Source organism: Lytechinus variegatus, chromosome 10, assembly GCF_018143015.1.
Source record: "Lytechinus variegatus isolate NC3 chromosome 10, Lvar_3.0, whole genome shotgun sequence".
In the NCBI taxonomy this organism is placed as follows: Eukaryota; Metazoa; Echinodermata; class Echinoidea; order Temnopleuroida; family Toxopneustidae; genus Lytechinus; species Lytechinus variegatus.
The window spans coordinates 9,794,953-9,810,094 of NC_054749.1; the positions used below are offsets into that span (position 1 = coordinate 9,794,953).

A 15,142-nucleotide genomic window follows, 5' to 3' on the forward strand; every position below is an offset into this window, starting at 1 on the left:
AGTGATGGAGAAAATGCAGGTGGGCTTGCATTAATATTGCTGCAGGAGCTTACATTCTGAGATGTAGCATAATGTAACGGTGTTTATCCCCTTTTCCTACATAATTCATTAAATGACAACGATTTCATACATAAACACAAGATTAATAACCACAAGAAATGTTGAAAGAACATTTCCCGATCGAAATCAATAATAATTATTCCTAATGTTTCTCTTCAAATGGTTAACATCAACAAAGTTACATCAATAATTCCTATATTGGACAAAGACAACAATAATGGATGAATCAGTACAAGGAACATATGAAACATGAGATGTACACACTGTGTGCAGTTCTCCCGTTGGTGAAGAACGTCCTTCTTCACTCACCTTTCATCTAACTCTTCTAACCTATTCCCTACTGATTGGTTTGTATTGTCTTTGGTTAATTTTTGCAGCAGCTGGAAAGTCTGTTGGAACATTCTCAAGAGGTAATCCTCAAAGTCCGTGGGCACACAGTTCTTGGACATGATCTCGTTGATGCAGGACATGGCCAGGACGCCCAGCGAGGAGCTCCCGCTCGCGCTGAAGCTGTCGTTGGCCCGCACAGGCGATGTGCCGCGGCTGACCGACTGGATGTCACAGCCGAAATTGGCAAAGTGGAAGATGACGGTGATGAGACTGGGGGTGATGTTGCCAGAAAGTGGCATCCATGAGAAGAAATGAAGGAGACAGTTAAGACACAATGTGCTGAGATGCTCGCTCTCCTGGTCCAGAGGAGGGAGGGGTTGGACGTTGTGTTTGTTGGGAGGTGATGACTTGAACATGCTACGGATGATGTGGCTTCCTGCAACATGGAAATACAAAAGAGAAAATTTTCAAGTTCAAAAAAAGTTGTAAAAGAATATGATCAAACAATTCCATGAAGCTCAAATGAATGGGTACATAAACTTTCCATACACCAAACTACATTTATTTCATGAATATTTTATGAATCTATCAGGCTACACACGCAAACGTACACAGTCTGATCAGCAAGTGTCAAGCCTCACTTAGTAAAATCTAGATTCCTCTTCAAACTCATTGCCAAATGCTTTGGAATAGCAGCTCCCAATATTTGGAAAAACTTACCGAAAAGTGAAATGGCCAGTACCCCTACTTTAAAGAAGTTCCTCAAGTCCTGTCCCTTTAATGCATGATTTATATAATGCATGGTTTATAATTATGTCAATGCTATCTATTTTTGTGTTCAATGTAACTCTTTTAAAATCCACATGGTACAAATGTGAATAGTGTTTCTTAAATATGACTATTATTAAGGGGTTATCGCTTGGTATAGAATGTAAATCAATCATATACATGTAAGCCTAGCAATCATAATTTCATTTCACAACCATCACAAGCACACTGCTTCAATGGGATCAAATTCTTCCTCTCTTTACCATCAAGACTGAATTCCACCATGACCCCATCATTTTTTTTTTACAACATACAAAGATTTTCATCCATTTTATGGAAAATCAAACAGTGTAATAGATAAATCACAGGGAATAATTTTACCTTTTCTGGTTGGAAAAGATAAGCTTTCAAATCTGTTCTGTAGTCGTACGTAAAAAAAAATGCTACACAAAGGAAATTTTATGTAGCAGTCATAAACAAATGTGGAGCAAATTGTCATGTGATAACATGAAAAGTGTTCCCTGAATTATGAATCAGTGAATGAATATCTTGAGGCTGACATTTAGTTTTAATGATTTGCACTAATATTCTGCGGCAAATCATTAACCTACCACTCTTGACCCAAGAGAGAGGAAAATGGAAAACGAGGACTTCACCACAAATAACAGTTTCTCTCATGTTTCTTAACTTGCTTATGTAGAATTGTTTTTTCTCATGTTCAATGGAACCTTGAACTCTAAAAAGTGCATTATAATTCAGGAAGTGACTCATTCTTTTATTTAAAGAGTATAGGTGAGGGGTGGCTGCTTCAGGCAGGCATGTGACCAATACATACTGCTACCGGAACATGACCATTCATACTCTTTCATTCTAAGTGTAGATTAAACCTAGGCCCAATGGCTTTAGACATGTATCATCCATTTCAATTGTCATTATTCAGTATTGCATACTACACTGAAAATAAACAATCAAATATGTGACCCAAATAAATAAACAAATAAAACATTTAAAAATAAAAAAACACATGAATCGTAATATCTTTTTGTCAACTGCAAATAGTGAAGAGTATAACACTTTTGAATCACCTACGGGTAAATAGTGCTGCAAAAACTATGACCACAATCATCACAAAACCACCATTATTAATATCATCATTACTGCCACCACCAAAACAATATTATTGTAAATGTGATTATCATCACCATTGTCATCACTCGTTTCCATTGTTGTGAATGCTGTCCACATCATTGTCATCATCACCAGCATCATCATACCCATCACCATCGTCATCATCATCCTAATCATCATCATCACCGCCACCTTCACCATCATCATCATCATCACCATTACCATCATCATCATCATTAAACCATAACTTTAAACCAGGGTTTAATTTTAACCTGAGATAAGAATACGGGCTAGGGAGTGTAAAGTGATTTTCTTCAGTTAAAATTGATCTATTACTTGTAGAATTGCAACAGAATATTTGCAATTGACTGTGAATCTTTTCTTGCAATACCCCCTACCTCTCATATAAAAAAGCACATATTCAATGGATAGCCCTAGCACCAGCTATGCACACATACATGAATAAATCTGTACCTGATTGCAATGGTGAAGACCCATAGGCCATGTGGGTGGGGCTACTGTCATTAGAGTCATCATGGGTGGGGGAAGGGGGTGGGGTAGCCGTGGTCACCAACGACCGATGCTTGTCCAGTATGGTTTCCAATATATCTGTTACAAGAGGGAAGATACACAGTTACCAATATTTGGTGTGTATGCATTGTTGCACTTAATCCTATCTAGGCCAGGGGGGGCCTCGGAGGCCCCCCTCAACGAATCGCGCGATATTTTCGCCGCGCAAAATTTTTTGACCGCGCCGCTCGCTGACTTTTTACTTTCAAGTCTTGCGCAACTTTTGAGACCAATTTTGCGTCACCCGGATACATGGTTCTGAAATTACACAACATTATGTAAGTGCATGTCAGACCAAAATTGCTCAAAAACGTGATTTCGTGTACAAAGTCAATGCAAATTGTGTTTTCAACCAAAATTCATAAATGCATGATTATTTTTAGTTTTGCTGGTCTAAATGTATTTATTTTATGCTTTTTATGATCACAGAAGAGTCCCCAACAAATTTCATTGAAAAAACAATGAAAAACAAAAGGTCAAAAAACAAAGAAATACATAAGAAATTGCAAAAAACAATATAATACATAAGAAAATGATTTGATATCGCAATTTTTTTCATGTACACTTGCTAAGAACACCACAAAGAGTTTCTATACCAAAAATTAGTACATTTGGAGCTTTATTTAGGGAGTTAGAGGAAAAAGAATGATTTCGCATACTAATTACGCATAAATTAGCATAATCACTTAATAGCCATTCGCATGAAAAAAATTACTATACAATCTTGTAGATTATGTCCCAGACAACCCGCGTGCCAATTTTCGGCGCGATCGTGCGGTCGACGGCCGTATGATCTCCCAAAATACCCCGGCCTAGATAGGGTTAATCACATAAATTAACAATGATAATACAATATTAGACAGGCATTTCAAAGAGCACTGTTTTATGTGTGTAACTGAACAGTGGTTAAAAAAAACTGGAGAACTAAGAAACAAACAGACCCATGGTCTTTATATCTATTCCAAATATCAATGCAGTAGAGCGGCTGACAGCAACATCCCCGGTAAGATCCCTTCAAGTTTATTAGACAGGCATTTCAGAGAGCACTGTTTTATGTGTATAAGTGAACAGTGGTTATAACAAATGGAGATCTAAGAAATAAACTGAGACACAGTTTTTAATATCTATCAGTGAAGTAGAGCAGCTGATCCTTAGTAAGATCCTTCAAGTTAAAATGTATCTTGACCAAACAAGACACATATACCCAACTTCAACAAAGCAGAGGAACTAGGGATTGTCCAATCAAAGACTATTAATGAAGTTTGATTTAACAAAGGCTTTAAACTTGGAGGCAGCTCGCAATATAATATAAACAAATATACATATATTAAAAATAATAATTCAAATAAAGTTTTCAGGTGCTTGATTGGCTTACGTGTAATGAGACTGAAGACCGTAGGAACTTGATCCAAAAGCAGCTTCTGGACTTCCTCCTTCCTGGCGGCGCTCAAGTCCTCTCTGGGTGATCCCAGTTCCTCTGACGTGGTCTGAAGCATGATCAGACCAAGACTGCATGTCTGTGGCTGCTGAATAAGCTGTGGAAAACAATCATGGATAATCTGAATTACAATATAGTCATCACTGCCCTTGACAGAGTTACTGCAGCTGTGAGTCAACTGTGTGACAAAAATCCCATTAGATTCTAATTGACTGAATTCACAAAGAATACGATTTCTTCAACATTACAGAAACCAAGGATAATCAGCACATGTATTGGAAAAGAAATGTGTTTATTAAAAAAAAAGCAAAATTTTCTTTAAAAAAAATGGTATTATGAGCAAAATATATTTTAAAATATGGATTTAGACACAGCAATAAGCATAAATTCAGCCAAAAGAAGGATATTAAAAAGACTATGCATTCTTTCCAGGGAAGCAGTTTTAAGGATAAGGGTGATGTGACAGTGCTAGCTGGATAAAAGTACAATGCACAAAGCTGCACTTTTGTACATTCTGAGGTTTCGCAATTAGGGAATCCATTAAGTTTTTGGAGAGGCCATTGCCAAAAATCAACCCATGCACAAATACAGTATTAAAGTGAATGCCCCAGAATCTCTGTTACTGACGAGATATTTTCTTACGAAGCTAATGTTGCTGCAAGTTTGCATTTGCTTTAATCTACCCCATGGCTCACCTGTAGTATGGATGTAAAGAAATCTGGGTAGAAGTGAGGCCAGTCAAGTCTGGCAATACAGACAATGACCTTGATAAGCTTGTTCCTGATGTAGTTGGGTACAACCTTGTGTTGGCCCAAGAGGAACTTGGTCAGACCTGTCCGGATCTCCATGCGATCCTGGGGAGGTAGCCCTATCCATTGTCTGTTGATTAAATTCTGCATGAAGGGAGACAAGTGTTTGTCATGATCATTGATAGAGATCCTTTGTGGTAGGACACCTGGGGGTGTTTCACAAAGATTTTAAGTGTGACTTGGCATCACCGCATTGGTCAAATCATGCTATTAAAGAGGATGGGCGCTACTGCATATAAATACAACAAGATTACGCATCATGTGCTCTTTGGCATTTTAACATGATTCTAGGCCACATTACTCTTTGTGAAACAAGGGCTCCATTAAATGAAGGTATGCAATCAATCGCTAAATGCCAATGACAAATCAAGGCCCTTGTTGCATGCATACTGTTCAAAACACTGACCAGGAACCAATCAGAATGTTTCCATTTCATATTTGAAATTCACCACAGTAAACCTTTATACCACGGGGCCTACTGTCCTATAAAGTTGCGATGAATTCAAATCATACTCAACTTGAGATTAACCTTAATTTTGAAATCTCTACGTAACAATTTGAGAAGTACATTGCAATTCTGTGTCAGACATGCCCCTAAAATACAATACGGGACATTATAATTTCCTAGTAATCTGTCAGGGGCTATGTGATACTGAAGGGGAAATTCCCTTGTAGCAATTAAAGCTATAAAGGGAGGGGTGACGTGATAAACATATCAAATAGAGTGTGTGTGGACATTTTGTAAAGAAGTGTAGAAGGAAGGTCAAATAAAAGTAAGGTATTGGTCCAGGAACTACATCTAAACCAACATTTGATAAATGTACAAATCAACAAACATATAGCTGGGAGTCCTGGGACATGACCTTTGTGTATAGCCATTATACATTATTATCATTACCCTATCATCTATGAGGCTAAAACCATTGCCTTGCATGCGTTGGTCAGCTGCAGCTAGAGTATCTCTGAAAACTCTGTTTACGTGTAGGCCTACATGTATATCATCAAGGGGAGGTGCTATGAGATTATAATGCCAAATGCATATAAGGTCTATCGAGAATTTCGTTTTTAAAATTCTAATTTTACTAAAGAATATTTACCTGTAAGACATGCTAGAAAAAAAAACAAGACAAAAAGTGAGCTTTATACTTTACCTCAAAGACACTAAGGGCATACATCATGACATACTCATTACGAGTATGCATGAGGAAACTGAAGCAAAGTCTCCATGACCCACTCTGTGCACTGAAGTTATTCAGAAGTTCCTCTGAAATGACAAGGGAACATGGAAAATTAAATGCAATAACACTTTGGTGCTACTACACATGCCTGATATTAGTCTGCTCATTCTGCTGTTCAAACCCCTCCACTCGAGTTAAGGGTCTGAATATGCAAGCCTATGCCTTGTGTACTGAAGGACACAGCAAGTTTTGTATACATGTGCTGGTCTTTGCATGGAGACCCACTTGTCGATCATAGTTTCAATCAGGGTCTGTGCCTGCAGACTAGCCTGATATTATGATAGTCTTTGAAAGGTCAAGATAACAACATAGCAATGTTTGGTACAGTATATTTCCCATAGTGATTGAATTACCACCCGGCCTTATATACACTCGGCAAAAAAAGTTCTTGGACACGAGTTAAAATATTCCATATAGATATTTGATTAAAGGCAAATTATTGTTATGTCAACATGACCAGACAATATTCCTCATCCAGTATGACATGACATTTTCATGTGAACAGTCATGCATGGATGGTTAAATGCTTTAAACAATAGCAATGTCAGTAAAAGAAAATTGAAAGAAATGGATCAGTCAGTGCATGACTGGTTACAGGCATTAAACAATAGCAGTGTCAGTAAAAGAAAATTGCAAGAAAACGATCGGTCATTCTTTCAGTTGTGAAAGTTTATGTGGCATACATATCCATTAAACGATGAAAGCAAACTTCAAGTCAAATACCACTCTAAAAGAGAAGAGAAAGTTATCCACCTTGGATGCATCACTATTCCACTGGAATTTTAAGTCAAAGTTAGTGGATGAAAAAAAAGGTCAAATTCCAGTATCTTGGCATAAGCAAACAAAAATTCAATATCTTGTTTGTCCACAGCACATTGACGTCGCATGCTTGTCACAAGTCGGTGAATTTGCTCTTGGGTGATGTTGTCCCATTCTTCCAGGAGATAACGCAGGACATCTTGACGAGTCTCTCCTGGAGGAATTCTTTGATTGACCGATTTTCCTAGCTGATCCCACAAGTGTTCAATCGGGTTCATGTCTGGTGAACAAGCGGGCCATGGATCCAAGCGCTGAACATTGTGGTCATCCAGAAATCTTTGGACAATGTTCACTTGATGGGGACGCTCAATGTCATCCATGAGAAGGAACTGTTCTCCATGGTTTGTAGCAAAGGGTACGACAACTGGCTCCAAAATCTCATCGATGTAGCGCTTGCCGGTGAGGTTTCCATTGACAACAATGACCTATGTCTTGTCCTGTTCTGTAATTCCACCCCAGTCCATAACACTTCCTCCTTGGCCTTGTTGTCTCTCCTGCACACAACAGTCTCTGAATCTTTCACCTGTCCTCCTCAATACACGAACCCTACCATCATTATGATGGAGACAGAATCTCGATTCATCCGTGAAAAGGACATGGCTCCAGTCTCATCTTGTCCATCGTGCATGATCACGTGCCCAACGCAAACGAGCTTGAATGTGTCGAGGCAACAGCTTTGGTTTTCGTGCAGGTTGTCGGGAGTGCAAGCCGTGCTCCTGCAGCCTGTTTGAATTTTATTTGTATGGTCCATTTCTTGCAATTTTCTTTTACTGACATTGCTATTTAAAGCATTTAACCACCCATGCATGACTGTTCACATGAAAATGTCATTTCATACTGGAAGAGGAATATTGTCTAGTCATGTTGACATACAAAAATTTGCCTTTAATCAAATATCTATATGGAATATTCCAACTTTTATAAGTGTTCAAGAACTTTTTTTTGCCGAGTGTATATAAGGCCGGCTGGTAATTCAATCATTTTGGGAAATATACTGTACCAAACGTAGTAGTGCCTGCTGCATCATCACCAACACACTAAGTGATTTCAAGTTCAGTGTTGACATTTTGGTGTTAGTGTCAATTTTTACACGAGTATACCACCAAATATAAAATGATGATGGTCCTGAAAAGTCACTCACTAGTTGTTGAGGTGTCAATAATGTGATCTGGATAAGTTTTGCAAAATCAGAATAGGTTTTGGAGCTAGGGGAATCAATCCAAATTGTGCTTCCAACACCAACACCAGACTTGAAATCACCCACTCTTGACATGTAGGCATGTTCAAGTAATCTTACCTATATCTCGTTTGCGTTGATTCGTTGTTGATATGGCAAAGAACTCTGACATGAGCCCCTCTAGGGTTCTTAAAGAGGAGTCCTCTGTGGTCTGAAAAGAAGCAAATAAATCATTTTTGACTTCCATCTTAAACATCTATTAACTTGCAAGAGACTTAACTTATCTGACTTAACTTATGTACTATAAGTCAGTTGCGCAAATTCAGCATAAGTTATTCTGCAACATCACATCATATCAGGTACAGAAATGAAGGACTTCTGTAGATTTTCTGGATATTTGACAATTTATCTCTTAAGACAGACTTTAGGTTCTATCTCAGTAAATTTTAACATCTTAAAATGAATTGCAATGCTCCAAGGCTTTGATTTGACAGTCCCTGGCCTTATTCATTCAACATAAATCATTGCATGCTGAAAAGTCATAGCATGCAAGAGCCCCTAAATAAACGCAACATGCGACCTGTATGTTGCAGCAGCCATTTGCTGCACCTGCATCCACCCAAATTCACTATTGAATCAAGGCAACCTGGAAGTTTTCACTGGTTTTATTTATTCAATGCACTTTACTTTTTCTTTGTTTTTTTGTTCCGTTTTTGTTTTTCATTTAGAAGATGCAGTCCTAAACTAAAAAAAAGAGACTCCGAACTAAAACACAGATTTCTTGTTTTCTAGCAATCCTGTTTGAATTAAAGTGCTTCTCAAATCTGGTCTAAGATTATATGGCACAGATTCCACATTTTTCATAAGACCGGTTCGCCTTTCTAACATGCGTCCCCATTACTTAGCTTGCCAAATCAAATCTCAGCTATGATCGGCAATGAGCACAAGTTGGCGCTATCGCGGCTATGCATGAAATTTGTAGGAACACGTTGCTGCCGATATCACTACTCTGACATGTACATATATGGCATGGTAGAGAATTCTCTGTTTCCGCCTCTGTGATTGTCCCACTGTATAGTGAATGTGGTAGCATCAAAACCGATTGCAGGAGGATTTTTATGTCATAATTAGCTCCAAAGTCCAACGAAATCCACTCACAAAGTGCTCAAATCTGTCAAGATCTAATAAGAGTGGTGCCGGGGGGGGGGGGGGGGGCAGTCAAATCTATTGCTGTACACATGCGTGACCAAGAAATTTCCAAACACCACCTAAACAAGTTTTTCTCTGTGTGCAAAATAACCCCCTTAACAAGTTTTTCGCGGGATTTATTTACACATTTTGGCCCCTAAACAAGTTGTCGCCAAAATATGACCTCGTTGAAAAAGCTTGGGAAAAAAACATACCCTAGAAATGTTTTGCTAGTCTTTGAAAAAAAAAGGTTTGGGTAAAAAAACATACCCTAAATACATTAAACCATTGACCAGTCTTTCAACACCTCCCTTTTTCTTGAAAATCAGTGTGTTTGATACCCTTAACGAGTCCACGCGCGGACCGCTTCTAAAACTGAAAAAAAAAACACCCTTTTAATCATGTTTTTTTGGTCACGCGTGTACAGCAATATATTTGACTGACCCCCACAGGAGCGGTGGAAGGTCGTGACCAATGATGGTCCACTGATATTGGAACACTGTACTGACCGCAGTCTTTACTTCATTATGCGATTCACTACAGTAGCTATGATGTTTACGCCGCCATCTTGTTTTCTATTGTTATTCACCTACGATACGGACGCTTGCGTCGCATAACGTTGGGGAAGAACAATAGGAAACAAGATGGCGGCATAAACATCGGGCAAGTCTCTTCCGTCTTTTCATGATATTTTTCTCATTTTTTTTATGAATTCTTGTTTAAAAATAAAATCCATAGCGTAGAAATGTCGGAAATGAAGTTTTGTCCCAGGCCATGTAGGGGGCCTACATGATTTAGGGCTAGGCCTAGATCTTTTAGAAAGATAGAAATCTCGGCGGCGAAAGTTACAGGTTTTTTGGTGGTACACACAAATGAATAGAAAGGAAGACCTGGCTTCGTTGAGAGTAACCTTACGTTAGTAAATGATTTTTACTCTTTAGAAACCTGGCTACGTACAACTACAAGTTCGATTTGGTTACCAGTTCCCAAAAGCATGGAATGGCCATGGCATTAATAATTAATTCCACTCAATATAATATCCAGATCTATTCTTAATATCTTATCAAGGCAAGAAATTGATTCATTATTTTAACTTCATTTCTTCTTCTTCAAGGTAGACCTGTGTCCTTCACACTTATTTCAAAGTAGGAAATAAAGCACTGACAGCAGGCAGTGGCGGATCCAGAGGGGGGCGCCCCGGGCGCGCGCCCCCCCTATTTTCGCCGGATTTTTTTTTTTTTTTTTTTTGATGGTTATATTTACTGGATTGGTACAATGTAGTCAATTTCAAGGGCTAGATCTAGTCAAAACTATATTTTAACTTACGCTCATGGCCTTAGTGTTCGCACAAATGCACCTCTGTCATACTGTATTGCAATATGTAAATTCCGGAATTCCAGGGCGCGCAAGTCGATTGGTTGGAAAGTTGCACCACTTGTAATCGGGAGTTGCAGTGCAGTGACCAGTGTGAAGATGTTGGATTGGATATCATTTTTTCCCGAAATTTTGTGTTTTTTGTAACATGCGTTTGTCCGTCTTTATGGCAAATACATGTAAATTGTAAGTAACAGATCGCGAGAGAAAGTGTCAACGATGCGAATGATAATGTCTATCCCCGAGATCATTCTTCACTCAAAGATGAAGCCCTATATCAGGCGCCACGTGCGCAGCATTATCATTCTGCCTTGGTCATGTACGTTTTCACTGAAATGTATAGGTCAGACATATTTGTATTTAATGTAAAATAACTTTTACACTTTCTGGTAGATTCAGAGGCATATTATCCAGGGCGCCCCAACTAAGTTTCGCCGAAGCAATCATTCCAACGAATTATCAAGGAGCAAAATTGTATATTCTCAATCACCAGTCGACCCCACTCCGCGTTTGCTGTGTATAGGCAGCTATATGTCAGCGTAAGGAGCGAAGATTTTATGTGACGGGGGGGGGGGGGGTTTTGGGGGGAGAATAAAAATACTTTCGTGCTGGGGAAAAACGTCCCGAGGACACATTGTGTATTGTTAAAAAGTAGAAATTGTGACATTAACCCCCCCCCCACGGGCCAATTTGTAAGTCCTAAACATTATTCCTATTCCGTAACCCTAATGCAAAACCATTATCTTGCAACCCAGACCAAAAAAGTCACAATTTTCTCTAAGATGGTATGAAAAAATGAAATAGAAGTCTGCAGACTAAATAACTATTTACCGCTCCACCATATGAAAAAAAATCATTATCTCTTTTTCAGAAACTAAATTTGTACCAGCGATTACGCAAAAAAAAAAATCAACACCACTGAACAGACACAAACCTAGCTGAAAGCAATCACAACATTGTAATGATGATGAACTAGTTAAGTATGCAGTATCTTAACACAATATAATTATAACAAAATGGAGGATACGGTATTAAATCTAAAGCGGGACATTGTCATAACATTCTCCAATCGCGCTTACGTGATAATGCATTGTACGGCAAAACTTCCTTGAATTAATCATGCATGTCAAAGAAATACATTTGGTGTGATATTCGTTATTAAATTATTTACTGAAGTATTTCACTTACGAAAAACGTATATAATACTTTTTGGCTATGCCCACAGAACCTCGAGACTTGCACAGGCAGCAAACGGGATCTATAGTGCAGAGCTTTAAAAGTATATCCCTTATATATTATAGTGTGAGTAATTAAATTCCACTATTTCGTCTGTTCTGTGCATAAATAAACTTTCCATATTTTCATCTTAAAAAAATAAAAGTCATGATTGAGCTCAAACTTGGCAGGAATAGCTTTGCCCAACAGAAGCAATCAATACAGTTTACAACATTTACTCTGTTGGTTGGAAAGCTAGTATACATTGATTCAACATGTAGAAAAAACATCAAATTGGAAGCCTATATGAATTCATGGTCTAAACAAGTTGTAATTTCATAAATGAAAAGCTTACAAAAATGCCTTCTGAACTCTGTACACCGAAGACGAGCCTCGGTTTATTTTACATTTTCTGCCACTGATAGTTATAACTTATACAATTATGGACTGGATATCAAAGCTCCTTACATGTATTTTCTAGCATTTTATCATTGACCTTATTTAATTATTTGTAGTATAGTTTTGACAAGTGCTTCGTAAAAATTGATTATCTTATGTTAAAATAAATATAAATACAATTTCATCCTGGCTGTCATAAGTTAAGATGGCAACGCGATGAGAGACTTTGAACGTAAACAATAAAAATGATGAGAATCCCCTAAGAAGCATTATATTACTTTGAGGTTGTGCAGAATGACTGGATTATTGAAGATGATTTGAAAATAATACGAGGGAAAAGGTTGATTACCAGAAGATGATGTCGTTTTTTTCTGTAGTTTTGTAACAATTTACTGTGCATTTTGGGAAAAAAGAACCAAATTTTATGCATGTTGCCATACGACTAAACAATTCTCGTTTGAAACACACAATGTAAATACACAAATGACAATAAACAGAATGGATTATTTGGAACTTATCGATTACAAGTCTCAGTTTCGTATCATTTAAATTTGACGTTTCAATCACACGATGCAAGCAAGTGAAGAGCCTTTGCCAAATGTATGTTTTGAATGACCGCTTATACGGTGTGTGACTGGAAACCAGCTCCTAAATGAGTCAGTATGTGTCTTTTATTCATGAAGTTACAGTGATTTAAGTGTGCATTTTTCTTCTAAAGGTGCTCTCAAAATACGACTTTTGGACATGATTTTTTGAAAAGGCAGTGTATACAGCCACACGCGTGTGTCTTTACCATCCAGCCACACGCGTGTGGTTATATCCAGAACACATATCTGTAGCTGTGGATACCGCCACACGCCGCCAGTAATAACAGTAAAACACGTACGGTATGTCTGACCGTCTATATCACGATCAAAATAACCTCATTTCTTCATTAAATTCTTACATTCTAAACCCCTTTGATATCCTTAGATCGTTTCAATTTCATTCTCACCGTCTTCTCTCCTTGCTTTTCTTGTCTTGTTACAAACGGTCGTCTGTTTAACAGCAAATTCTCTTTTTCTACTTGTGTCGATTCTGGCTTCCTTCGCGGTGGCAGACCCATACAGCGTTAGCGCAGCGCAGTATAGTAGTAGACATACACAGTTTGGGTTTCGTACGTACGCGCACATAGCCTAGATTCAGTAGAATCAACACAAGTAGAAAAAGTGTGGAAATTTGCTATTTAACAGGCGGCCTTTTGTAACAAGACAAGAAAAGCAAGGAAAGAAGACGGTGAGAATGAAATTGAAACGATTTAAAGAAATCAAAGGAGTTAGAATGTAAGAATTTAATGAAGAAATGAGGTTATTTTGATCGTGATATAGACGGTCAGACCTACATACCGCGTACGTGTTTTACTGTTATTACTGGCGGCGTGTGGCGGTATCCACAGATAGGTGTTCTGGATATAACCACACGCGTGTGGCTGGATGGTAAAGACACACGCGTGTGGCTGTATACACTGCCTTTTGAAAAAGTCCTTGCCGTGGGAGGGGGGTATCCCCCCTCCCACATCCTCCCCCCGCTCGGTCGCTTCGCTCCCTCGCCGCTGGCGCCCCCCCTATTTCAAAATCCTGGATCCGCCCCTGGCAGGGCCGGGCCCGAGGCACACACCCACCCTCGGCCTCACATTCATTCATCATTGTCTGCTTGATCATGTCACACATCTTGCATTCAGCACTGCACTCATGAGTTTAAGGCATCAAGCGGCGCAAGACACGTAGCGAAGAACCTCCGCGACTGCAGCCACATAAACCCCCATGAAACGAAAGTAGGCGCGGCAATTTCACCAATCTTACCATGATTCTTTGAATCTTCACACCTGCTTCAGACCATGACCGAATTTATCCAAAAGTGATTTGTGTAGGCTATTTCCTCACGAGAGATGAGCACCCTCAGTTGAATGGTTTCCTGTTAAACGTCAATTTTAGGGTCAGATGACGTTAAATTTCTGCTTCGCACGATGCAACAACTTCGTATTGCGCATGCCTAGCATACCGCGTTCGTTTGTTCGCAATCACCGTTTACTCCAATACGACGAATGCGGAAATACCAACTTTAGGACAGGATTATTTTGTTCCATATGTAAATTTTACACTTGTTGTCAAAAAGGAAGTCTAAATTACACATTACGGGAAATTTGAGAGACAAGGGGAACAATCAAGATATGTCTTAAGACAAATGAATACGTTTGCTAAGTGCTTAGCTTTGTTGCTTCTTTCGGAGTTGCATTATTATTTATTATCCCGGGTTTGATATGTACACTGTAGATGTGTAAACTGTAAACAATTTAGTATGATTTCTGAAATAAAATGAAAAGAATGTGTAGTACACATACTACTTAAATGATAATGAAAAGAAATGCAATGAAAATTTTGAACCTTTAACGCGCATCATTGTAAGACGTGTGAACTATGTCCATTGAAAGCTTCTCTTCTTCCCCCTGAATTAACGCTCTCTTTGTGGATATCTATCGTCTTGCTTCTCAGCCATGTAGACCTATATTCACCAAAATGAATGTTAAGTGTTTGTGAAAAATAAGCTTAAAAGTTTAAAATGTCATGTTTTTCTTATTTTGATTAAATTT

General features: G+C 38.5%; 1 protein-coding gene across 1 annotated transcript in view; it reads right to left on the reverse strand.

Annotated features, from left to right (window-relative positions):
- The window catches only part of LOC121422532 (exportin-6-like), a 33,003-nt gene extending 18,459 nt beyond the window's left edge, over positions 1–14,544 (reverse strand). Inside the window, exons 1-7 of the mRNA XM_041617666.1 lie at positions 14,355–14,544; positions 8,458–8,548; positions 6,255–6,367; positions 4,990–5,187; positions 4,232–4,391; positions 2,761–2,895; positions 370–826 (exon numbers count right to left, since the gene is read on the reverse strand). Of these exons, the coding sequence (XP_041473600.1) occupies positions 370–826; positions 2,761–2,895; positions 4,232–4,391; positions 4,990–5,187; positions 6,255–6,367; positions 8,458–8,548; positions 14,355–14,357 (1,157 nt within the window). The 5' untranslated portion in view covers positions 14,358–14,544. The remainder of the gene's footprint in view (positions 1–369; positions 827–2,760; positions 2,896–4,231; positions 4,392–4,989; positions 5,188–6,254; positions 6,368–8,457; positions 8,549–14,354) is intronic.
- Between the last annotated feature and the right edge of the window lie 598 nt (positions 14,545–15,142).